This window comes from Aptenodytes forsteri, unplaced genomic scaffold (assembly GCF_000699145.1).
Source record: "Aptenodytes forsteri isolate BGI_AS27 unplaced genomic scaffold, ASM69914v1 Scaffold60, whole genome shotgun sequence".
NCBI lineage: Eukaryota > Metazoa > Chordata > Aves > Sphenisciformes > Spheniscidae > Aptenodytes > Aptenodytes forsteri.
Window position 1 is genome coordinate 91,873 of NW_008794175.1, and position 27,550 is coordinate 119,422.

A 27,550-nucleotide genomic window follows, 5' to 3' on the forward strand; every position below is an offset into this window, starting at 1 on the left:
TTTTTTTTTTTCCTTAGAATGATTAGAAAGTATTTCAAACAGTGTATTTCAAACACTGGCTCAGCAGAAACTTAACGAAAAGATACAGTCATGACCCTGTGATGGCATTGCATTTGGGGGGGAGGTTTGATCAGGAACTGGATTCTTCAGAAAGAAAGATATGACAGGGAACAGTAGGTGGGCATGGGGAGGAGTCAGGGTGGGACACTTCCTGCATTTCTAACGTTTTGGGTTTTATTTTTCTTTTTTTCTTTTTCCTCCTGTCCTAATGACGATCCAGCGCTGAGCTCTGTAGTAGATCTGTGGGGGTTTTACTGGGGGGTCTGAAGGCTGTCTGAAAGCCTGGGGGTGGGGAATGGAAGCTGGTGGGGTTTGAAGGAGGAGAGTAGGGATTCCAACTGGCTCTGTGCAGAGGGATCTGTGTGCCGAAGGGGTTACTGTGGTGCGTCTGTGATGGCGCCGCACTGGGGCCGTCCACCTCTGTGAGGGCCTGAAGAGATTTTAGCCAATGTGGAGGATTGTCATCTTGAAGGGTGTCTAAACTGTTTCCTGTGGAGGCTGGGATACCTATGAAGAGAAGAAAAAAAAAAACAGGAATACAGGCAAGTCAGAGCAGAAGCAATAAGCTGAGCACGAAGGAGGTCAATTTAACCTAACAAAAAGCAACAGTGAGAAAACATGATTAGTTTGTACAGAGAATGCATTTACATTATTATGTATAATTACCCTGCCCACAAAACATTTAACATTAAATCCAGATAGGAGAAAGTTCCCCCTCAGAGCACTTCATAAACCACACATTTTTCTATCAAACATCCTGCACAAGGACTACATCCCTGTTGACGTGATCCTACCACACCAAACTACCAGTACACTGCATGCTTCACCTCCTACTCTGCCTACCTGAATCATGCTTCAGCCTCTCTAACAGGGAAACACAGCCAGACAGCCTTATAAAAGAGAGCTTTATAAACAAGTGGAGTACGTCCCTTTTTAAATAAAAAAGTCCAGTGAATGCCTTCAATGCCTCAGGACCAGCGGCGCATATACCGGACATGCCATCCAGCAGAAGGGACACCTACATTGACCCTGTAGATAAGCGCTGATCCGCCTGACTGCCTGCAAAAGTCCCGGGCATGCATTGCAAAGGCCTAAGTGACACTTCGTTATACCTAGTGGTTCCACAAAAATTCCTGGACCCTTGAGGTTTTGTGGATGGAAGCTGGAAGAGACCACCGCATACTGACTTTTTTTTTTCCAGATGTCAATCAGTTTGTGCCAAATACCCATTTGATGGTTTGCCAGCGGAGCTGAAGGAGTGAGAAACGGTTACCTGTGATGATTGCGGGGTCCATCCAGCTGCCAGGGCTGTCCCAATTCAGGCTGTCGGTGGTGGCAGTGTTGGACGTTGGTACACTGTGGTTGGCGTTGGAAGGGGAAGAAGCATTGGGCAGTCCACCAAAGTTGATGTTAATGTTCGGTAGAAGTGCCCTTAGCCCGTCCTGCCATTCCTTCATATTTAAACTCTCTACAGAACTGCTGTTGTCTGGGAGATTTACCAACAAAAAAAAAATGAAAGATAAAAAAAATAAAAAGCTGAAGTTAGAAACAGATGTCCTTCTTTGGTGGGGTATGGGATTTTGTTTTTACTTTTTAAGCTAAGCATTTAATACTTTCCCTGTCCAAAAACTAGGGTCAATGTTTATATGATTGATGAATTACTCAGAGGGGCTGGCAGGTTTTAAACCAAGTGTAAGGAGTGGGAGAAAGATTTAACTCCTCCTCCAATTCATATTTCCCCATTTTTTTTCCGTTCAGAGACTCAAATAGTCAAGGGCACAGTGGCTCTCCCTCTATTACTAATAGGGGAAAACCTACCAGATCCTTTATGAGAATACTTCTGTTGCAAGCTAGATAACCCAATTCGACTGCTTTATTAATGGGCAGCAGGCTCAAAAGGTTTGGTTTTTTTGAAGTATATTAAAATGAAGAAAGGCTAGGTAGGGCTTTGCAATAGAAACCGAACATGAGGAACCAGGGAGGTGGAGGAATATCACAAAAGTTTTTTGTTTTGTTATAGCTCGCTCGTTCACAGCCCTACAGATGTTCTTCCGAAGGAAATGGTTATTAGGTTCTCATGAAGTTGGAGGGAGTGCAATTTCCTCTTGCAGTTGAAGAACAGTAGTGAAAATTCTTTAGAGACCTTTCAGAATAGTTCCCGACACAGCAACATCCTCAAAACTTTGGTTAGAAGCAAACCAGCTGGACACCAAAACACTCAAGTCCCAACTATTTGCCTAAGTGTTTCAGGGCATGTACTGAAGAAGGACAACAGGATAATGTAGCTAATAGCACTACAGCAAGTGATCCCTGAACGCAAATGACCCCTGAACACAAATGTTAAACCACACTATCTAGAACAGACTATCAGGTTTTACGATCCATCTCCTGCTTTAGGTATCTCAAAGCAAAACAAACCAGACACGAGCATCCTAGTATTTACCAGCCAATACAGAAAGTCATACTTAATTAACTTGTGGTCAAATATATTTGAAAAGAAAGTATTGGGTAGTATGTTGGCAGTATGCTCTTTTTGACAAAAACCTAGAATACAACTTTTCTTTTTTAAACCATCTCTGCCTGTCCTAATTAAAGAAAGGACCTTGATGTCAATCAGAAGTGTTACAGCAGGATCCTTACATAATACTGCTACTTCATCAACAACGAAAGAAATTCAAGTCTTCATGGAAAATTAGAGGATATCACTAACTTGCAACTCCGTATACTGGAGAGTGAAGAAAGCAGTATCACTTGCTATCAAAACCTGCCTTGGCAATTTTTGTAAAGCTGAATGCTCAGAAAGAACTGATGTCTCGAGCAATTACCTTTTTATAACTAGAGGGGAAAAAAAAGCAAGTTCTTGAAATCCTGTACTTTCATGCAGAACTTTCCTTCCCCAAGCCAGAGTTCTTTTAGAATAAACTTTATATGAGATTCTGCTTCTGTACAGAATTACAGCAAGCAACTTCAATCACAAATCACAGCAAGTCATACCTCACTCCATGTCACCAGCTGAACTTCAAAACAAATTACTATGCAAATCTGCTATATCCACTTTGCCTATGATGACTGTTGGAGCAATGCATTCAGTTCTAACCCTATGCATGCCTAATGCAGCTGTGCTAGCACAAGCATCCATCTGCACGCATAAACGTCCCCACACAGCAGGACAGCAGCTGACACCTAGAACGTCTGTGGCCAGACAGACTGATGCTGCACATGGAGCCTGGACAGGGATAACAGCACAGATGCAAAGAGTGTAATACAAAAATCATCCTCTGTGCCTCGGCAAGTTTGCAGAATACATTTGACCACAGACTCTAGAAGGTTTACAGTCAGCTGCTGTTATCCCAACTCACTGGCTGAGGCTGGGGAATCACTCTTCCTCAGAGGTTACAGCATGAGGTACCTCCATGGGGAAGACAGACAACTCCTAAGCATTCCCATAAACAAAGAAAAGACAGGTCAAAAAAATCAGGTAGTGGAAGTAAATCCAAAAGCCTGCCCATTACTACATGCATCATGTTACATCTAAAGATTGAAATTTTAAGTGCTACAGGAGAAAAAATAGCAGTAACAGAACTACAGCTCTGCCTCAAGCAAGTAACCTAAGATGAGCTTTTTAGTAACACCTTAGCACAGAGATGCAATCAAGCCTCCAGACATAAGTGTGACTATATCCACACACTGTGTGCAGCAACGTGCTCTGTGAGGCCTGGTGTACAAGTCACTTTGGGTGGAAAAAAAATGCAGGCTTATCAGCAATTTGTTCTGTGTTCGTTTAGCATCAAGCCATAGTGCATACAACTGGCTTTCACTTCTCCTACTGTAAACAAAATCTACTTCCTGTTCCCTCCAGAGCTCCCACTTTTTTCTTTGCAATACTAATGGACACAGTTTTAAAGAGTTTGGCGCAATACATTTTTCATTCAAACCTATGATCCTGAGGTTAAAAAAAAAAAAAAAAATCAAAATTTTAAGAAGCATTAGTCAGAAATATCCGCAACAGATATTTGCTCACAACCCTCGTGAACATCCATAAGCCTATTTGAGACAAGTTCTAAATTCATTTTTTGGAACAAAAGTAGCCAGCTCACCATCACAGAAATAACTGTGCAACAGATTCTGCATGGTACACCATTAGTTTCCAGTTTATTTTCTCACCGCTGCTTCCAACAGCTTATGCAAAGAAATGCAGCTCAGTTTAATTACTCGCTTCTATTACAAGGCAAAAAGCACACACAAGATGCTTACTAGGACCACGCATGAGCAAACATACTCATTGCAATACCTGTGAACTGGGGATCTGCAAGCTCATGATGGTCATAATCATGGACATTACTAATCCCCAATATGCCCTCAAAGGTCATGTGCAAGAAAATAAACATGTAGTAAACTACACACCTGCAACATGTCATTGAAGAAGTATAATGAAGACAAAGCCATCAAGATGTCATACTTATAAGGAATGGGGATAGGAAAATAAATGTAGTAGGGCATTAGGCCACCTTGGGCTAAGAAAATATAAATATTTTTGTCATGTTATTCTCCATTTTAAAAAGACATAATACAGCATACATAAGAGTCCAGAAAGATAGCAAGCAGTTGAGATACAAGATCTTCATGGAACGGAAGAGGCTGGCACTGTTTTGTGAGGAGACATTAATCTGTGAGGCAGGCATACTGCACCACTGCTGTGTACCTTCTCTAACACAAATCAAAAGAAAATAAGGAGGAACTGAGGAAGACTACCCTTTATCTCAACTGTCAGTACAAAATCCAGTTGGAATCACAGAAGTCAAGAGATGAAAGGCCTAAAAGGATTCAATACCTATAAAAACTGTGTAATTTGCTAGCAATAAGGAACTTTATTAAAATCTTGTGCTTCTGGGTATAAAAGTGACAAAACAGAATTCCAAAAGATTTATTGACTTTCCCAGACAGCTGGGTTTGTGGGGCTGAAAGGCAAGCTATGACAAAAACATTGCCCTCTGACACCAAAGAAAAAGCAAGCAACACATTAGTCAGGTGTCTGTAACAGGGTTTTCCAGCTTGGCTAATAAATGCACAGAGTAAAAAAAAAAAACCAAAACCTAAACACAACCAAAGTTCCACAGCTTTGTCAGACTCCCAGCCTCTAAAGAGAAATGCTGCAGTTAAATTATTCTTGTAATATGGGATCTGTTAAGGGATTAAAATGCATTAAGGGTGTTAAAGTAGATGGGATCAATAGAGAATGCAATACTCTACAACACTCCCTGCACTACTCTCCAAGGCCTCAGTTACTGGCTATGAGAGGTAAAACACCCAGTTAGAAAAACTGTTGATGCAACCCAAGCACGTGAGCAATCTCCAGGCACCATATAGCAATACCCAAACCAAACAATTAAATCATCTATCTTTGCTGGAGTCTGACAAGTTTTAAGCAAGAGCCCAAGTGAAAATGCAAGTTTACCCCAGAGGCAGGAGTTACTTCCACCACCTGAAGAAAATAAGTATCTTCAGAAGAAATTACTACTCATCCCTTAGCTAGTTTGTACTTTTTGTTAATTAAGTTTATGCTTCACCATGAAGCTAGTACCAGTTAAAAATAAGAAAAGGTTAGCTCTCAGTTAATACAGATCTATTAAAAAGGGCATTTGCCTATTATCTTTCCCTGCTTCTAAACTTAATTGGTTGAAGGGAGTAATTTTTTGACTAGCTAGCAGACTTCTCAGTTGGACATCATAACCTAGGGGCGTGAGAACCAATACACCACTGTTTCCCCTCTCTCAAGGAGTAGAAACACTGTCTCCTTCCATAGCCTCATCCTAATTTAAAGCAGTATGTCCACAGACAGTGGGAAAACATAGAAGAAAACAAGTTAAAACCCAGTTGACTGCAATGAAACGATTTTACACACCAGTGTAAATTGGAGATTCCTCCCCCCCCCCGTGCCCCAGCTTTGTCTCCGAGAATAACCTGGTGAAGCATCACTGAAAGCACCACTATTCACATGAAAAATAGGCTCAAATACACATCCTGAACTCCAGTCTTCCCTCGATGTGCATTTCATAATCCTATCTGGCCTAGTGGAAACTTGTGTTTACAGAAGTGAACAGATCCCACAGTTCTAGCACTGAACTTTTTCACATGTCTGAGGTAGTATACCAACATGAAATAAAAGTACTTGTATGTAAAATTTTCAAAGTCAACCACTGTCTTAAAGTGAGCAAAGGGAAGAAAAAAGCTTCATTACAAACTTAACCTGTCCACGCAATTTAAATAAAAAAATACTTAAAGTTAGCCTAAAATAGAATATGATTGAGAAGCCTGAACATTCATCTGTACAAAAACTGGTCATTTAATGACTTTCTAAATAAAATCATTGCTCCATCACGACAACCTACCAGACAGTGGTAGTGTTACTTCAATATAATCTACCTGCAATACCTTAACATTATTCCCTCAAATCAGGCAAAGCAGTATGTATCTGGGGGAGAGACAGCAAAGAGGATGATGGCCAAGCCAGAAACACTGTTCTGTTGTACATAATCAACACTTTAGAAGATGTTTGCACAAGCAGCAGCTGCATTGACATAGGCTGTTCCATGACTTCATAAATTCTGACAAATGACACCACAATGTAGACGCAAAGGTGTTTCAGATTTAGCTGCACCACATTTGTGATGTTGACACACTTGATCTTTTATATTGAGGGTAATGGGATAGCATGTCTTACAGTTTACTTGGCAGGAGACAAGCCCACTAAAATTAATGTCTTACAGAGACTAGACCATTTCAAATTATTGCCCCAATTCTGATACAAGTCTATGGTCAAATCCATATCAAAATTCACACAGTACATGCTTAAATAAATATGACTAATAGCAAAGACCACAAGACCATCACATTAAGTGTAAAGCAAGTGTATTTCTTTGTTCTGCCAAAATTATATTCCAAGCTATTACAAGAGCCTAATTTTGTTCTAATTGTGTAAAACCATTAAATAATATCTTTATGCCAAGTCCTAAATATTCTAGTCCTGCTGAAAAGCAAGCAGTCCTGCAAATCTAGGTTGCAATTATTTATTTCCTTTTTAAGAACTCATCAGTATGCCATATGTGTGACCAAGGCACATAACAGTGCTACAGAAAAGCTTCAAATAAGCAAAAGAAATTCAGAGGAAAACCATCACATGAGAGGAAAATAAACTTATTAGCAATGTCACGTACCTGACTGCACAGAGTAGCAACAAAAAAGTGAAGAGACTATCAAGGTGTATTCGGTAATGGAATGGCTATTGCAATGACCTGCTAGTAAGAAGGCCCTTGTGAAAATCTTCAAGGACGCTGTACAGTAACAGTTAGTTTTGAAGCCTTGGCAAGACAACCAGAATGACAAAGTTGCACCCGGGGAGCTACCAGAAAGAGTTCACCAGGAGTCTTTTCAACTTATCAGAAACAAATAGGGCCACCAGAAAAGCATACCCTTTCCAGGAACATCCCTGTTAGTCCCAGCCTGTGCTACCATTTTCACAGATACCACAGATAGTCTGTGCTTTCCGTGAAACAGCTCGTTACCCTGTCCTGAGAAGTGACTGGGGCTTCTCTATTTTCTTCTCAAAATGTCCTTCCACTATTAGCATTTCTATTTTGCAAAAAGTTGTCCAATATTTCACTCTGAGGGGGGAAGAGAAGGAGAGGACGTTTTGCCACATCCTAAAATGAAATGATCCCCATCACATCAGATAAACTCAAAAGCCTTTCATCCAAAGCTTATATACTTAACCATCAACAAAAGTTATGATAAAAACTGTACCTGTGTCATTTTAATATGAATAAGAAGTTTGCTTGCTCATGGAATTTTTAAAACCATGAGTAAAATCCCATTTAAAACTGCTACAGTCTGAAGGATTTCACTCTCGGATTTCATTGATTCTGTGTATCTATGATTTCTAGGATTCCCACAATGCTTAAACCAAACAATGAAGTTTCACCCATTAAGATGGAATCTGTCTGCATTTAAACAGCAGCACTGCCTGTCAGGAATACAATAGCCACTTCATATTAGGGAGATATCAAATGACAAGAGCACTAGAAGATAAAGCTGTTTGAAGGGAACATTTAAAAGCCTCACTGACATTCTCCACACACAGGAAGCAACTTGGCAATCCACGAAAACAGCCTTCTAAGTTGCATTTCACAGTGCGGATTTCAAACAAAAGTCTTATGGTCATGAGCTCTAAGAGCTGGGGAAACAAAAGAAGTGTACATACATACACACATACATGTACATACACACACCTACAAAATTGGCTTTGGTAGTCAAGAGACACCAGTCCGCTCTCAGCTTTAAAATAATGCAAGTAAAGCAGCTTTATCTTGATTCCACATCGATTTCTATGGTTATATTAATTCCACATGTACCCAATTTAAAAGGTAGCCATGTAAATAAAAAAAGCACTATTCTTCAATTTAAAATAAATCAAGTGCAACTTAACATGCCAGTAAGCCAAACTATCAAGTAGAAGAGGAATATATTAAATTCTAAAGTATACACGTCAAAGGGGAAAATAAGTTTTTCTAAATAATTTTCCTTTTTGATGAAGATTTGACAGTACAATTTAAGCTTTCTGTGACTAAATAAGTGTTAAGAGTAAAAAAAAAAATCAATTTTTTTCAGGAGAAATCCCTTCTACAACATCAGTGAGGGGACAGCTCATCTTAGATATTCAATAGGAAGATTCATATTTGCTTGTATGTACAGTGTCAGAATTTTGTTAGGTTTGAGAAAAGCAATTTTACATTAAGTATTCTGGCGAATTCTTGTGATTGACTTATACTTACCATGGCTCAAGAGACCAAATCTAATACATAATTATAGCAGCCAGCCACCCAATTTTAAGCTATAAGTAAATTTTAAATTGAGATTCTAACTTGGTTTGAAAAACATGCTTGACTTCATATCAGATGTTTCCACAGTATCCCACCATTTTTTATTACTGACTTTTTAATCATTTATTGCTAAAAACATAGTGGTCAAGTGCAGGACTTCAAGTTGGGGTCCACTGTCCTGCATACAAAAAAAGACAATATAGTCTGTAATGCTTCCACCTTAGTCAATAAATAACCTCTTTTTCATGTGAACTAGCAAGATGCTTCTCATCCAAAAAAGAGGACCCCATAAGAAAATAGCCAGCTCTCGCCACTGGTAATCTTAAATATTAACATAAACCTAAACTGAGCACACAAAGACTGTTAACAAAACAAAAGAAATAGATACCCGAATCCTACATACAGAACAGTTTGATTAAAAAAGCTCAGAAAGACATGCAATTCCATTCATCTCAGGAAAAGTTCATCTTAACCTAAGTATACCTGCTGCTTACTCTTAGATCCTGCATCCAGGGTTCAATCTCACCAGGTTACCTTATCCATCAATAAAAAACCCTTTGACCTCAAATGAAAATCCTGTGTGTACAAGTGTACTTGTGGGTACACGCATAGATATATGCATAAATAAAAGCAAAATATATGGAATTTGCCCTATGGCCAATACAATACTAGAACTGGCACAGAAAAATCAGATCTTCAGAGCTGTATCAATGATTAGCAAGAGCCTATCTAGTTATGAATGTTCTGGATGCCCAGACTACCCAACCAATCCTCTGACCAAGGCTGTGAGACCAGCATTAACACAGCGAATGCATACTCTGAGAAACGATAAACTCATTTTTAATTTTTCCACATCTGCAACAAACAATTAAGTCATGTATATTTGTAGATACTTCTATCATTCTATGGGAAGATTAGATAAACTGCAAGAAAGCCAAGAAGAAAAACAAACCTTTCATGACATGAAATTCATTCCAATTACTAAATACTGTCTTCCAATAGAGGTGACCCACTTTTTAAATATGTGGTTTTTTAAAATTAATACCTTTGGGTACAAGCTGAAGTTCAAATGAGGTCGTGATGTAGAAGGAACCAAGAGATGGCAAAGGATGGAAAAGATCATCCCCCAAATGTGATTTGGTATCACTGGGAGGAGAAACACTTTTTGTAAAGCTGCTCTTTTAATTGCTGTTATCCCTTCAGGATATTTAATTTATGCTCCTCCCCCAATACAGTTTTTAAAAATATTATGTTTGCCCTTTCTCAATGGTTCTTCAAGTTGGTGCATTTCAAAATGTATTTATGCAGAAAGCCTATGAACTCTGAGCTTTTTGCTAAAATTCATCAGTCGTAATTCATATTTTGTGAGATGGACTTGACCCAGAAGGATCCGAAGCTTCAGGTCCATGCACAAGGCACAGCCCCTTGTTAGACACTGCTACTAACAGGTGGCACTGCCAAGTGTACTAATTTCCAGTCTTTAAAGGGAAAATGCCAGGTTTTTAACATCACTAAGTCAATTACATCTTTTAACTCATGCTAGTGGTTTACTGTATATTTTGAAGTGCCAGTTTGTATTTTAGAAAAGCATCCAAGGGAACACAGCACCCTGAGGCTAAGCATCTTGCCTGCTGGAGGAGGGAGACAGATGCTACACCAGGCAATGGAGCTGCCTCTTACGCTACTGCAGAGCCATCCCGAGATCTTACGGGTTACCTATGAAAGGAAACAGCCTTTCTAACTTTTGGTGAACCAGCCCTAAAGAGGAAGGGAAAAGTTCTTGTTCTATAAGCAATAAGTGCAGTCTTCCATCCCTAAACACAGGCAAAAGCCTGACATTTAGTGCAGCTGAAGCTCATTTGGTGACACTACTACAGACACGAACAGTCAGGAAATTTGATGTCAAATACCTCACACGTGCATGTTTCCCCCTGTTTCTGGGGAAGAGTTACCCAAAAAGCTGTCAGGACTGATGGTCCAGAATGCAAACTGGGTCAGCCACTCAGGCCACCTATTTCAGCCAACACCGCATTTATTTCAAGTCTAGCAGCGTTAATGTGATTAGTCATTCCTCTGATGTATTGCAGCCAAGAGAAGTTAGAGGATTTTTTTTTTAATATACTTTTTTCTTTCTATTTTTTTTGGTCATATTTTCTTCTTCCAAAATAAAATTACACATTTAAAAATAGGCATCTTACTACTCAAAAAAGCAGGATGCCTGTCTTCCACTACCATCCCTAATAATCTTACAATCAAAGATTTTAAGAAATTCGTTAAGAGCTTAAAACCAAGCTCCCAGAGATGAGGGCATAGATATTTATATATCGAGCTTTATTTGGAACAGTATCTCCTACACAATCATAAGAAAAAATTCCACAAGGTTTTAAAAACAGTTGCAATATTAGCACTGAAAAGGTGCTGGGAGGGAAGGGTGGGTGTATGAGATGAGATTTTGGAACAGATGGAGAAGTAGCAGGACTTAAAGGACGGGTGCTGTGGATGAAGTTCTCTCAGACATCGTGACAAGATTACGCTAAGGCAGGCAGGCCTTAGTACTACATGTAGAAAGTGTAAGAGAGTTAAGGGACAAGACACCAGAGGTAGGACAAGGAATATCCATAGCTGATTTCAAACAGTGTGACTTCAATCTTGACACTGACTTAATATTTTGGAAATTAATCTGAAATCCCACTTCCATTTACTTTATTTTAAACCTAGCAGCACCACCCTGGGTGCATTAAAAAAAACACACCTCCAGAGCAATGGAAGTGAGCAAGCCAAAAGTTTATTTTCAAATTGAATTTGTGCCATATTGTGCTGAACACTTCATCTCTTCACCAGTGAAACAGAAAATTAGTTACGATGGGAAATAAAAGGAGAATGAATTTCAGGGGTGGGGGATACACAGACACAAAGCACCTCCTAAAGAAGGTGAGTGGAGGCTCGAGAACCTCCATAGAAAGAAATGGGATGCAGCGGTCATAAGGACTGATGAGAAGAACAAAATATTCAGTGGCAGAGGCTGCACTAAGAACAGTCATCTTTGAGGAAAACAGGACACACAGGGTCTATGCAAGGGTCAGTAAAAGCAATACGGGAAACAGCTGAAGGTTGTTTACAAACAGTACTTTTCATTTTACAATTTCAAAGCACTGTTCAGGCCTTTATTTTCAAATGAGGAGTGACCTCAATATCAGGGTAACACATCCATTTCTGAGAGGAGCTGCTCTGCACTCTGGAAAGATACAGGCCTTTGGAGGTGCCACACGTGGCACCTACAACTAATAGTTGTATCAGCCAAGATTTTCACCAGATTTCCTATTTTCAATATTTATACCTAATCAGAGAAAGACTTCAGATCTATGGCTGCCTATAGCTGACCAGGGGCACAGAGAAGACTACTTTCAGCTGCCATGCTTTCTGCCCAGCTGCTGTCAGAAAGCCAAAAGCAAGCAGTCTTCTTTAAATGATTAGGACAGAAGATTAATGGACTAATGCATCTCTTACTGTTAAGAGTAAGGCCATCAATACTTAAAACCGGTGTTAAACCTTTTCCTCTTGACCTGACAATATGTGAAAGTGTAGCAAAATGCTCTTTCAACCACTGCATCCAAATAAACAGTGCTGCCTCACATCCCTTTAAGTCACATTGCCTGTTGCTAGGGTATGGGATTAAATGTATTTTGTACACAGCATTTGGAGAATTTTAAGTTTTACAACATGCTGAATTCAAGAGCCATACCGCACAGGCCAGACCCTCCTTTAAAAAGGCACAGTAGCAGAACCAGAACCCCCCCAAAACCCCATACCAAATTATTATCCTGAGACCACAGAAAAGTGTCAGCTGCTACACTGCAAATTCTTTTTTTTTTTTTTTTGGTTCCACAACTGTATAAAACAAGCAGTGTTTTTCCTTTGTTCAGGAGACAGAATCAACTATTAAGAATCAACCCAGAGAGAGGACACAAAGTCCAAAGGACAAAAGTCAAATAAGAAATGTATGCCCCAAATGGAAATAAGGTTTACATTTTGAGAAAATACCAAGTCAGACAAGGACTCTCAGTATTAAAGGCAGAGCACGTCAATGCTAATTCTACTATCTCACCCTTCTCTGTGGTCTAAAGTCTTTTAAACAATATGATCATAGCCAACATATAGGGATCTTCCCTTGTTTTACTAAAATGTTGTCCAAAAGGTAGCATTAGGCAAGAAAGGATTTGATGTTCAAGACAAGTTCAATAGCTGGGGGCACGGAGGCCAGAAAATTTGAAGTGGGAGAAGATGCAACACCATAAGTTGTTCAAATATGGAAGAACTCAGAACTTAAAATAAGTGGGAAGAAGTTGAACCTTCTTAATATAACCTTAATTGCTTTGCCCTCCCTGCTACCTGCTATTGTTTCACAAAAACCTAAATGCAGGCAAGACTCAAATGTGCATGCTAATCAGTGTCTTGATAAGGAATGCAAACACAACTACCACAAAGACTGATGGATGGCACCCAAACTTAATATTAACTGTCTACCTATTTATTGTCTCAATCTCATCTTTAAATATACGTAATTCCATCAATTCAGCTGTGCATATTCAAGAGAAATAAGCCACAACATCAAAACAAAAAGGTCTTGAGAGAACAAAATTTTGACTTGTCAATTATATTCAACTACAAAGACTTATGACATTCAAGCCCCCTGTTTTGAAGCTTCAGGAACAGTTCACAGAAGTCTACTGCAATCTCCACATCAATGGGTTTCATGGCTAAAATCACTTGATAGATTTTACAGTGGTTATCTTCAAGGACAATGGGTAAGACTTTTTTCTTCCCCTACCCTAAACAGGTTTAATTCCTCATGCTTCCTATCTGTCTCTGTGTCCACTTGACTATTTCCTCTATCTTAGATTTCTAATATATGCATGATATACATAAATTGCCTGTGTGTGTTCAAGAAGCATTTGGACAATGTTCTGAGACATATGGTTTAATTTTTAGGCTGCCCTATGTTAGAGTCAGAAGTGGGACTCGATCCTTGTGGGTCCCTTCCAACTCAAGGGGTTTCGATGATTTATGTGGGAAGATACACACACAGTATTGTGTAGCATTATTAGAAGAGTTCAAATTTCAAACTATCTCATTATTATTGAATTGATAACTTCTGACAATTAAGTTTTTTCTCATTTGGAATTATGTTCAGGATAATTATGAAATTAATAAATGAAATAATAACCAGTGTTTCAAAATGTCAAGTACTTCATCTTGCATAGAACTGACAGGAAAGGCAGACTAACCATTTACAACTTTTTCCTCACACTTCTAACTGTGTGAATTTGTTCTTATACTTTTTCTATGTATTAAAATCAATGACTACCAACAACTCAGTAAACTCAAGAAATAAAACTATATATTTCTATTTTCCCCATTATTAATATGCATGCATCTCATTTTATAAGCGTCTGTCTCAAAACACACTGTTAATCTGAGACCTACCTTACTCTATGATGCAATACTATACCTATTATTTTAGAACACACCACCAGGCAGTAGGGTAGCAAAGATGATAGCGTATTAGCTATCAAATTACAGATAATTTCCTGCTACCCTGAAGTAACAAAAATAAAGGCACCCACGCACGTTGCTATCAATGGATTTTTCCCTTTGGCATTATCTGCAGAATAAAGAATAGCCGCTGTCCTGTATTCTTAGGATAGCTTGCACACAGTTTAGGGTAAGACTGCTTTCAGCAATAATCATGCTGTCCATGAATAAGAAGTCACTGAACTTTTCTCCTGAAGCACAGTTACACAGTTATTACACAGTAAATCCATCCCACGCCAGAGAACAGCAACAAGCCTAAATTGTCCCTTACAATGAGAACATGTAACATCTGCTACAGTTTGCAAAAATCATACGGTGCGGGGAGAAAAAAAAATGCTAGTTTGGGAATCAGTCAATCAAAAAGTTCGTTTAAATATGGGTTGGGGACAAATGTATGCCTGATGAATATGACACATTTCAAGTATATGCATAATAAAATTATGAAGTCAATCATGTGTTATTGTGTCATTCCACTGGAAACTGCAGAATGAGTTTAATAAATACTACTTCCTCTGAGAAATAGGCTACCAAATGCCATAAAAAAATTTTAAAATGAGATCTTAAAAAAAAAATTTAGGTAGTGCCTGTGTTCCTCCATTTAAATCTGGCACACATCACAAAACAGCCCTACCTGGAGCTGTGAGTTATGAATACAGCACAACCCTGATTCTCGACTAACCAAAAGGTAGCTTCAGAATATTACATTTAACATGTCACACGAGCATTTCAAATTCACACGAATACTAATGCCTACCTAAAGCAGAAGCAGCAGCAGTTTAAAAGATACCGTTTTCTTCATACAAGCTTCCAAACCACAAATACACTTGGTGAAATCAACTAAAATTGGATTTAGAAAGCCTAGGAAATAGTATACTAACTTTATATGAAGTTATAAAAGTTTTTAGATCTGCTTGTTTTCATATAAATTAAGTTGAAAAGGGATGATTAAATAGAGCAGGCAAATGCACAGAATAAATGAATGTGGTTTGTTGTTTTGTTTTTTTTAAATGACTGGTCCAGTATTATCTGCTTTAGGAATTTATAGTCTTGCAAAAAAATTGTGATCAAAGACTTTAGGAAACATGCAACTTCGACAGCAGTTGAGGGTCTCTGCTAGAAGACAGAACATGAGATTTCACCTGCACTAGGTTTCTTTTGTTACTACATCTGAAACAGCTGAGTTTATGACATTTTCTAAAACACCCTAATACAGACTAACAAAAGAACTAACAAAAAGGAGCTTCGGGTATACTACAACTAATCTCTCCGTACTGCTAAATGGCTATTATGATACGCACCACCCTTCTAGCAGGTCAGCTAGAGTCTGTTACAAAGCGCTGTAATAAAGTCCCATCAACATGATTTCTCTGTACCTGTACACCACTTTCCTTGCCCAACCCCACCAGACAGCTGTATCTGTAAATCAAATGAGGAAACTAGGAAAATTCTATAATTATATACCTGCTACTGATAGATTAAAAGCAAGCATAAAGAACAGGAATTATTCTTTCAAAAAGAATATAAAAAGAATTCGTTGAGACCTGTACACTAGATACGGATTTGAAAAGACAGAATAATCAGTAAACTGGAAACTATTAAGTCAGCACACAAAAAAAGAGGTATGAGTGCATCTCCTGACTTTCAAATTATTTGTACATCTGAAGCAGTTAGATCACTAAGGAAAACCCCAGGCACTAAATACCATACAAATAATACAAATTCATAGCCCAGCAAACAAAACCAGAACTATCTGAGACTTCAGCTGATTTCTGACAACAGGAAAAGAAAAAGGAGTAATCTGTGTTTGTGCAAATGCTTCTTTTTTCAAGATACCAAAGCTGACATGTAGATCAGCTGAGAAGTGTTTGCACTACAGCAACTGCTGCTATCTAATTGTCAGTCACGCAACTAACAATGTTTTCTGTAACAAGAGATTAAGACCAACTCAAAGGAACTTTCCACAGAGACTACAGCAGATGTTTATTTTCTGTTTTTAGCACTGTTTCTGCCAAAAATATTGAGATTAATTGGTTCTAGCAGTTGCGTACAAAAAAGGATATACTTAAATATCAACTCTGTTGCCTTAAAACATATGGGGGAAGTACATGGCACGGGCTGTGCATCAACCAACACCACACAACTGGTTCTTCAGGAGTTGTACCAAGGATCTATGAGTCTCCTACAAACACAAAGAGGTCCACTTTCAAACTGCCAAAGGCAATTAAAGTAATGCAATTTAAAGAATACTTTCACAAACCTAGAATCAACCTGTAATACAAACAGATCTTTTTCAACACTAAAGCATTTTTCTGGTCCCCCTAGTCCAGAAGATAAGTCTTGTTACTGGCCCCTTGAACCAGCAATTTTTAGAACTGAGTGGTAAAGTCAAAATTTGATGTCTTGTAATGTTCCTGGAAGTTCTATGTAGTTTAGGGAAAGTGAGCAACAATTTGCAGTGCTATGGATGCTGCATTTTTGACTCCATGTCAATTTTTTTTTTTTTTTTTTTTTTTTTTTTTTTTTTTTTTTTTTTTTTTTTTTTTTTTTTTTTTTTTTTTTTTTTTTTTTTTTTTTTTTTTTTTTTTTTTAAAAAAACTTCAGTGTAACCATTTTAGCCTAAAAACTTTGCCACTGCAGTATAAAGAGTTTTGAACTACTTGCATTTGTAGTCTGGACCAAGTGTTTATACTATGAATCAGCCTAAGGACCCTACAGCAGTACTGTAGCTTCAACAAGCCTTCGAAGAGGACAAAGTACAGGGAAGTAACAGCCAAAATTAGCTCTTGTACTAGAGCATCAAACACACAGTGACTTTTTCTAGGTCACTTATAGTATAGCTAGTACTTCTCAAAACCCATGAAAAGAAAATAACACTGGCAACATCTCAAGAAGTAGTTTTCCCCATCTCAAGGCTACAAAGAACTTACAGAGACTTTCTACCTGCAGTTCATTATACACTTAATACAATCTTTTTCCCTATTAGGAAAAGACAAGGCCCTGTTTGGGCCAAGCTAAATCGGAAGCATGGAAGGACTTCAAACTCCAGAAGTGAATTTTTAATCAAGACAATTATTGTTACAATTAGCTCCTTAGTTGTAACATTTACTGCAAGAGCCTATCAATCCATTCAGAGCAGCCTGAACTGGCCTGACTGCACATTTATTTTCCTCCAACATCACAACCCTCACAATCAGGATGAATCCTCTTACACACACTGCAAGCATCCATTCAGTGAAAGATTAGCATAATATTAAGGCCATCTGAAGTACAGAAATGAACAGCACTGAATGTTTTATTGTGCAGCCATTTGCTTATGCGCAAGAGGGAACAACCCAGCCAAGACATCTGGCACAAATTACCATCATTACAATTTTTTGCACAATATTAAGAACTCTGGTCAGCACCTGCATGTCAACGTGGAAGTTGCAATGCGCTTCCAGGAGCTACTCTTAAGGAAACCCACAGTCTGGCAAGACTGAAGAACCAATCTGCTTTGGCACAAAATTAAGCGGGCACAGAATACTCCACCTTCCTTATAAAGCTCAATATTACAAGGCTAAACATCCAGATACTTTTTTTTAAAAAATGGAAAGGGCCTACTTAAAACAATATTCCTCCCTCTGTTCATAAACCTAGTATGACAGTCAAGAGATACTACTCTACCACTTGTAGCTGGCTATTCCCTTTTCCTGTCCTGGCTCAGAGAAGCTGAAAGCATGAATTAAGGCATATTCACAGCTGTCCCGATTCACCTACCTGATATAGGGATCCCTCCCAGACCTGTGCTGTGTTGTGGTGGGAGATTCAAGTCCAAGAAATTACTATTTGAGGTGGGATTTGCTGTGTGGTTCAAGTGCATGATGCTATTGCGTGGGAAGGCCATCCAAGGATAGCGAGCTGCTTGGCCTGGAAAACTGAAGGAGTTGTAAACTGCTCGATGCTGTTGAAACTGTGGGAACCTCTGTGGCATGACTGGAAAGGTGCTACTGAGAGAGTTGGCATTTGTGGGTGCAGCAGGATGCAGGAATCCAGAGCCTGGCCCTTTGGCAGTTGTAGTGTGTGGGGTAGGGTTCTGAAGAGATGTGGGCGAGAGGGAAGGTTGGTCTTGGACTGACAGTTCCTTCTCAATCAGGTCTGCTAAGGCTTTGCGGGTGATGTCAAAGGGGTCAAACCCTAAGTCATCCTCTTGCTGTTTGGAGGAACCAAACCCAAAAGCCGCTTGCCAGTCTGTGGAGGAGGATACTGGTATAGTTTCTGTTGGAGAGGAGAGGAACAGGATTTAGAACAAGAATTAGTAAGTATTTATCCATATAAAAATTTCAGCCTCAGTGTATCTGAATCTATGTTGCCAGTTATCTTTCATATGATACTTTATACATTCCCCGAAGACACCTTATCATCAGCTTACAATGCCATTTTCAGATCAAACTGTCATAGAATTCTACTTAAGGTGAAGCAGTAGAGCTGGCAAATAGTATTTTTGCTGCAGAATTGCTCTGTTCCTGAACTACAGAAAAGCCTTGTCAGAAATATTTTCAGTAATAGCACCAAGCAGAAAGAAACCAATAAACACTTGCTTAGAACCTTCTTTACACCCATATTACTTGATAGAAGTGTGACCAAGCGGAGTTTAAATAAGGTTGTTACTCAGTTCAGTAGTTTGTTTTCAGTATTAATGCTGTGCTTCAGCTCTGCTGTGCAAGAAAGGTGGGGAGGAGATGTTCCCTCTGAAAGGGGAAACCTCTGAGCAGTGGTTAAAAAAAGAAAATAAAAAAACCCCACTGTCTACCATTATGAAGAAAAACAAAGCAAATTCTGGAGTAGACACCTTGATAAAACAAAAGGAAATAATGAACTGCATTACAAGATATTGTTAAATATTTTGAGGCAGTGTTGCAAAAAAAAAAAAAAGGGTTATCAGAATTTCCCTGCATTTTCAATTACTACTTCATTTCATTACACAGTTTAAGTTTCTTGTTCAGGATCAGTGAATGCTGGCTCTAGTTTCACAGTATTTTTCCTCAAAACTGTGGTAATGCAAACTGATGAGTACAAGGTAGTATCACTCACAACATTAACTCCCTCTGCTGGTAGGGAACCTGGTCTGCTGCTTTAAGTAGTTAAAATTAAGCTCAGTATCTTCTCTTAGAAAAGGAATCTACACTTCTATTTTCACTCTAAAATCCATGACAATAGATAAAGAGCTGCTAGACAGACAAAAACTTGTCCTTTGTATTCTTATTTAAATAGCAACCATATATTTTATATTAATTACGAAACAAACAAGATCTCTACTACCTGGAAATTGTCTCTCTCTGCTACTTAATCCTCACAAATTTGGTGTGTATAGTACCTTAGCAGCAGGTAATTTCCTTGGTAATAAATATTGTTTGCAAACAGGATTATGACATCCAGAAGTCAGATAAACATCAAAAGACAACTAATCACTAAGTAAACCAAGTGTCCTAAAGTATCATTTACATTCTATTTATTACTGATATTGTTTCATTTAATTTTCTAACAACTCCCCCAGATTTATAATATGTGAGCTCTTAAATACTGTTAACCATGCCCAAGACTAAATAAATACACCTAAAATGATGTTTCAAATCCAGAAGTCAGATAAACATCAAAAGACAACTAATCACTAAGTAAACCAAGTGTCCTAAAGTATCATTTACATTCTATTTATTACTGATATTGTTTCATTTAATTTTCTAACAACTCCCCCAGATTTATAATATGTGAGCTCTTAAATACTGTTAACCATGCCCAAGACTAAATAAATACACCTAAAATGATGTTTCATTCATATGAAGTGGTATTTCACAGGAAAGTACCTGGAACATACAGGTATCTTTCAGTTGATGTAATTAACCATATTTCTATCTTTTCTGAATGTATATAATCTCACTTCAGAAAGAGAAAGATTAGGCACCTTCAGATAACTATGCAGGATACTAAAGAAAATTCTAAATTCCACTGCACAGCTTCTGATGTTAGAATTATAGATTATAACAGATTATTACACCAACATATACTGACACCATGCATTTTCCCCACTCTCAATAAAAACCTGTAACATTAAATATTAAGCATACATGTCACATTCTATTATTTAGACAGGCATATGGCTTAAAAAAATTAAAATAAGCAGTCTGATAATTTAGCCATGCAGCTGGAAAACTCTGTAAAGTTTCTTTTAGAAGAAACCCTTACATCAGTGAAATTCATTTGTAGTTAAGTGACAAATTTTAATCATTCGTGAAGGGGGAAAAAACCCAGTATGGAGCAAGTCCTAGAGTTTTTGGTTCTACACAGTTTTAGTCATCAGTTGCAAAAGCAAGCAATACTCAGCCATGTAACCTGTCTACATACCTGATGTGAAGAGGCTCTGTGGTTCTGGTGCTGTGGGCCAGTCATTTGAAGTCTGTGGAGAGCTGGGGAATGGAGGAAGCCCACTAGGGATGGGGTTAGGGTGCCGAAAGTTGTCAGAGAAGAGCGACTGTGATTCTGTTACAGCCCCTTCAAAAGGAGACCGTGCACTGTGATTAGATGAACTGATGGGTATGACTGGATTGGGTTTTGTTAAACCAGGCGGTGGTGAAGGTGTGTCACTGTTTGTTATCTACAGGCAAGAAAGGAAGAGAAACAATTAGGACATGAGTGTTTATATATAAAATATATTTCACTAATACAGTTGAAAAATTTCCTCAAAACATTGGGCTGCAATTAGGTTAGTTAATATATAGCTCAGTATAAGGTCAAACATAAAAATCGACTTAGCAGTAGCATTTTTTAGTTTTGTTTAAAATTATGATACATTCAGAAAATACTGGCTTCTCCAACTACAAGTCGCACCAAGTCCTCAAATTCAATTCTTACTTTCACAGCATTTATCTTTATGTCTTACCTGCTGGGAGCTGTCACCATTTCCTATACTGAGGGAATCTGAAGGTTTGTCAATGGGGCTGCAAAAGTGGGAGGGGAAAAGAGACAATAAGACACTCAAGTATTTAATGTGAAAATCAACATTTGCTTTCATAGCAGTAGGAAAGCCTTGAAATAAAGACAAAATGAAATTAATCAGGAGGAATTAAGAAGGAAAAAAGTCCACTTATGAGACTTTTTTTAAAATCATAAGCATTCCAATCATTTGCCATATACTGTCACACTTCCTCCCACCACTCTCCACTCTGCTTGTTGACTGCCCTGTTAAGGAACAAAAGGAAAGTTTTAAACATGTTCATAGTAACTCTATGCCATTCAAAAAACCAGAACTTATGTACTGTGGCAGTATTCCGTAGTAGTCAGTTCCATCTATGCTACTACTGCAGAGAAACTTGGGAACATACTTGTTTTCCAAATACCTAAGTTGTCAATTCCCATACAAGTCCTAAATAAATCTGAGGAGAGATAAAAAGATTAAATTAACTATTTAGTCCTGGTGGCAAGTTAAGCTTCCCACCAGCCTTCCAGCTTTAACTAGCAGAAATTAGTTCTAAGGTAAGAAAACTGAGTTTTGAGATGACAGAAGAGGAAAAAAACGCAGGAAGAGACATAGCATAAAAAACCACCAACAAACAGAGAATAAAAGATAAGATTAGTAGAAAACCACCTCAGAAAGCTATTCACTAGGAATTAGCATGACTTGGCTGAAATGGCGTAGGATTCAACATTCTTACAGGCATCTGTGAGTTGCCTTAAGCTAAATACCACGCTAACGACACAGTATTAGTTCAAGTTCAGATTAAAATCTCTGTTTTACAACTTCAAGGTACTTTCATTTTTATCTACCCTTAAGAGAAGATGCACAAGCATCAGGCTGCACAGCCCAAAACACCGGTCCTACAAACAAGGACCAGAAGTAAGAACATGAATTTTAGTTCCATTAAGAGACCAGAATGTGATACAAGTCAAATTACAGGCATGATGTGTTAGCACAGGACAAATATATATATAGTCATTATTTTAATTGGGTGCAGACTTCAGATTCTAGCTACACCTTGTTTTCAAACACTCCTTGCTGCTGCAAAGTTTAAATATTGCATAGAGCCACATATCAAGGTCAAAAATTCATAAGATTGCTTCCTTCCATATTCATTCTCCCCATCCCAGAATAACTGGAGTCGAAACCCAGCAGAATTAATTCTTCTCCATTCTAAAGAAACTGTATAAGGGTAATCCATCAATAAAAACAATTTTTGTGCAAAAGAACACTCAGTCGGTATCTCAGAAAGATAACGGAAGCTGAAGTATTTATAACTATGAAAGAAAAATCAGAGGAATATACTTGCAAACAAGCATTACTCCAGTGAAGATTTACAAATACTTTCTACTCAGTGGTCGAACAGCATGAATAAAAGTTCTTCCATTTGGAACAAACTGCCTTGGGTTAGTAATTTCTGAATACCTATAGCATGAAAGTTTGCTCTTCACTGCACAATCATTCTGATTGTAGAGCTGATATTCCAGCCAAATTCTTTTCCCAAAGCTGCTGACAGAAAGTCACAATGCTGCAGTTTAAAAAGCTATGTGTAAGACAACTTTTAATGACAATCTAAGTGCTGAAAATGTTTATTATACTTGAACCTGCCTAAGGAGCCTTTAATCGTAAGACAGGCTTCCAGCCCTCAGGAATGAACAAGATTAATTATCTATTGGCTACAATATTTTTACAAACATTTAGTACATTCTTTTCAGAAAAGATAAGGAAGCTGCATGTCACTACTGAGATGCAACCATAGGATCTCTAATCACACCTCAATGGGACTGCTATTAAGCCTAACAAGAAGGTACCTCTTTCAACAGCACTCACAATGTTAATGCGTCGGTTCAATATTGATTTAAAGCGAAGATCAGCTACCTAATCGGCAACACCACTTCTTGAAATTAATATTAGGGTTTACCTTGTTATTTTCCCATCCAACCTCTGAATGAGCCCAACCAATATTACTTAAGGGGGTCCATAAAAAACAAAACAGCATGACTACAGATTACCATTGGAACTGCAAGTAATGCTTATGATGGAAGAGGACACCAGTTCTATTCAAGGAGGGCACCAAAAGAGGAAAAAAATGTTGGTTAGCAATAAGGAAGTTATTCCAAGCAGATGAATTACTTCCTCTCCACAAAGAAGCCTCAGTTGAATCTGCTGCCCTGTTGTTCCTGTTACTGAGAGATATCAGGGAACCCTTACCTCTGCAGTTGTGTTTCTGGAACACACCACTGTAAAGACAAGACAGATATTCAGCCCTAACATTTAGCTTACTTCCGTTGAAGCTTTTCCAAGTGACAAGCCTCCTGATATATAGCAACTAGCGCGTTTTGTGGAAGCTTCTGTATAGAAAAGGGCTCAGCTCTGACTGGGACCATGCAGCTATATAAGCTGTTGATCCCCCGGTTATTCAGTTGCCCTCAGCCCTTACCTGTACCATCACTTACTAACTTCACGTTAGGGTTCTCCTGCACAATCTGCCAATCAGTCTTTTTGACATGGGCTAGGCTAAGCCCAGCTTTTCATGACCTGATCAGGATTTGAATCCAGCTCTCCAACCAGAGAGAGAGACTGGAGAATCATTCCCTCCACACCAATCAGTGAGAGAGAAAGCAAGCTATCTGAAGTATAAAAGGCAGCACAATTACCCGAAATCTGAGTCTGCACCATCTGGAGTCAAGTGTTCTGGGTCTGTGCCATTTTCTAATATAGGAGGCGTTTTCCTGTGTTCCATTGTTAAACCGTTGGCTGATTTACTTGAACTCTGTAATGATGGCCAGGCATCTTTGTTATTACTGTTGGGTCTGGAAAAAGGCAAGAGTAAAAAAAAAAAAAAAAAAAAAGAAGAGTTCAAGTTATGAAGAAAGTGTTTTTAAAAATTGTAAGCACTGGGGAAATGAATCCTTGTGCCAGACAATCCATAAGAAGAGATTTATCTGGATATTATATCTCAGATTTTAAATGGTGATGACTTAAAAAAAGAATTAGTGGGGTAGGGAGGGGAGCAGGAAAACTGGGGGGAATTATGTTTTCTTCACTGAATAGATAGCTGCTCTGCCAACGCTGAAGTCCAAACTTGTCCATTTGGGGGAGAGGAAAAAAAAAAACAAAAACCCCAAAAATCCATTGACAGCTTCAAGTACTCAGACCTACACACACCTCATTTAGATTTGCTTTATCCCATAAGTATTTGCAAGTTCTGTAAATCATGAACTAAATCACTTTTTTAAAAAAAATGTTTTATATTCGAGGCTCTATCAAGCCTGGTCCCAACAGATGAAGTTTGTGTTTTACGCCTACTCAAGAGTCCACAGCTTTATTAACAGACCATGACACCAGTCAGATCAACACACTGTTCATTCAAGTTACTGCTCCTTTCATTTCTAGTTCAAAGCCATAATTACTTCCCCTTTTATAAAGTAACATTAAATTTCATTTCAGAGTTTACATTAGATCTGAAAGACGTTCAAGAGAGGACTCAAAGCCCTCTTTTGCTGAAAATAGTTACATTTTATACAAATTGAAGCGAACTGGAATATCATCTATAACTGAATGCATTCAAGTACAGCGTCATCTGCTAACCCTACAATCTTAGTATACAAGATTTGCCTTTGTGTTCTCCAGTTTTTATATTAACTTTAGCTTTTCATTTGCTTCAATTAGATGCTGGTTTTGGTGTCCAAGTGCTGTGTTCATAAGGAACAAGCTTTCAAAAAAAATTTTTTTAAATACATATGTTCCTCCTGATGCCCCCCTTCATTTCTATGTTCTTATTACATGGTCCAACATTTACTCTACATCTCTAGGTCAATTTAGTAAGTTCACAGTCATAATCTGGAAATTCCTATAACTGCTTATAGCAACACAAGTGTTTCCTACTCCTGTTCAGATAAAATTGGTATTACTAGCTACCCTCAAATCTGTTAGTATTGTAAGATTTGCTATTCTACCTCCATCTTTTCTCACATACCTATACAATGTGTACACAGATGAGAGCCTTGACCTGATTTACAGATCTCATCTTTGCTTTGTACACATTTGAAATAAGTTAGAGATAGTGAGTTGATCAGATATTGAACATCAAGGAATGAAGACTTGTCATCATCAGTGTAATGTCAGTTGTTTAATATTCTCACCCTTACAAAAATGAGCTGTAATCTAGATACAAGATGACTTTCAATCCATTAACAGATTTATTTTAAATATCAAAATTTATGTCCGCTGCAGTGCAAAGCCATCTCTATACTAAAACTGACTTTAAAATGTCACAGTTAAAAGTCAGTTTTGCATCCAAGGAGAAAGGTAAAGAGAAAGAAACTGTTCTATGTTTTGGGACATGTGGGTGTTTTTGTTTTGGTTAAGTTCAAAGCTGCATGCTTCTAAAGGTCTAAAAGACCAGAAAGTGCTTAATAAGTGTTTCCACTTGTAGCATAAGAAAACATTCATTTCAGTTCTTTAGGAAAAGCTCAGCAGGAGCAAAAAAAAAAAAAAGGGGGCGGGGGGGGGCGGGGAGAGACCTTCATCTGTTTTAAATGTGGCATATATCTCTAACTGTAAGAGAATGCAGTCACCATGACTATCAAGTGACATACCAAGAGATGAGTACCCACATACACAAAGTGTATGGGGATTTTAACATTTGCCTTCAGCAGCAAGAAAAAAAAAAAAGGTCTGCGAGTAGGACCTTTCAAATTAGAACACAATTGTGAAAAAGCATTTATGCACAGTTAAAGAAACTGTTTTCTACTACTGGATGTTTATAATGAAACATCTACTATTTAGACCTCGACTTCTGTTCAATTCCAGAGTGAAACAGAAATCCTGCACCCCAGAAACACAAGAACAACCACAAAATTGTCAGACGCTCTGACAAACTGCCAGAAATATTAATATTGTATCAATGAATCAGACAAAACCAAGAACCACCCAATTGGGTAGAAAGCTGTGAAGGAGAACAACATGCATTCACCAGCTCACAAGCTACATTTCGTACTGATGAGACAGGACTCGAAGAAACATTTCAAAATCCCAGCTGCAAGAAGAAATTCACTTTGCAACCCAAAAGGTGGTGCCTAGCCATTAGCAAAGAACAGAGTCTGTGTTGTGATGACACTGTTCAGCTGACAACAGAAATTAACTCCAGACCACTTGTTGCCTTTAGAGTAACATGACATTTTTTCCACAAGTGCCAAAATGTTAGCACCACAGACTGACCAAGCTCCAATTCTAATTGCTTTCTGAAGGCTTAAAAGTTTGCTGCAGTTTCAGATAGAGCATTCTTTCCTCGCTGGTATCATGTTTTGCTGGGATCAAATTAGGTTTCAAATTAAGATTAGTTCAGACTGAACATAAAATAATCAATACCCAAATGCAGGAAGTGGTATATTTGCTTTACTCACTGCACTCTACCTTCCAAGTCAATATTGAACCAGTGCCCAAGAAATAAGAAGCGGCACAGTCCTTAAGAGAAGATCCAACTGGAGGTCCTGACCACTTGCAATCAAAGAGCACATGACACTTCCTCCAGAAGTTAAAGAAAATAATGCCAGTACACCAGCTGGGATACCAGTTTCTCAGAATTATATTCTGCTTATTCAAGCTCCATTGGCAATATTTTAGATACAGTACCCACTTTCTTGCTTAAACTGTTGTGCAGTGATGCTGCCAGTGGCAAATTATTCTCTGGAAAATTCAGTAGTGAATAAACTGGCACACAACACAAACCCTGATTACAAGACCAAGGTGCATACGAAGTGCAATCTAACTTTTACATTCCACTCTGCCCATAGAATCGTAGAATCATTGAGGTTGGAAAAGACCTCTAAGATCATCGAGTCCAACCACTGACCCAACACCACCACCCACTAAACCATGTCCCTAAGTGCCTCATCTACTCATCTTTTAAATACCTCCAGGGATGGGGACTCAACCACTTCCCTGGGCAGCCTGTTCCAATGTTTAACCACTCATCTCATTATGAAAATCCTACAAAAAGGAGTGGAGGAGATTAACAGTTTTTATTTAT

At 38.3% G+C, this 27,550-nt stretch overlaps 1 protein-coding gene across 7 annotated transcripts in view; it reads right to left on the bottom strand.

Moving 5' to 3' along the window:
* Positions 1–257: 257 nt before the first annotated feature.
* The window catches only part of LOC103902943 (CCR4-NOT transcription complex subunit 4), a 45,315-nt gene continuing 18,022 nt past the window's right edge, over positions 258–27,550 (bottom strand). For 2 of the 7 annotated variants that reach the window (XM_009284064.2, XM_009284070.2), the window contains exons 7-12: positions 24,174–24,329; positions 21,442–21,499; positions 20,907–21,156; positions 18,285–18,782; positions 1,334–1,546; positions 258–567 (exon numbers count right to left, since the gene is read on the bottom strand). In XM_009284064.2, the coding sequence (XP_009282339.1) occupies positions 266–567; positions 1,334–1,546; positions 18,285–18,782; positions 20,907–21,156; positions 21,442–21,499; positions 24,174–24,329 (1,477 nt within the window). In that variant the 3' untranslated portion in view covers positions 258–265. The remainder of the gene's footprint in view (positions 568–1,333; positions 1,547–18,284; positions 18,783–20,906; positions 21,157–21,441; positions 21,500–24,173; positions 24,330–27,550) is intronic. The other 5 variants (XM_009284085.2, XM_009284078.2, XM_009284107.2 and 2 more) reach the window with 3 other exon arrangements.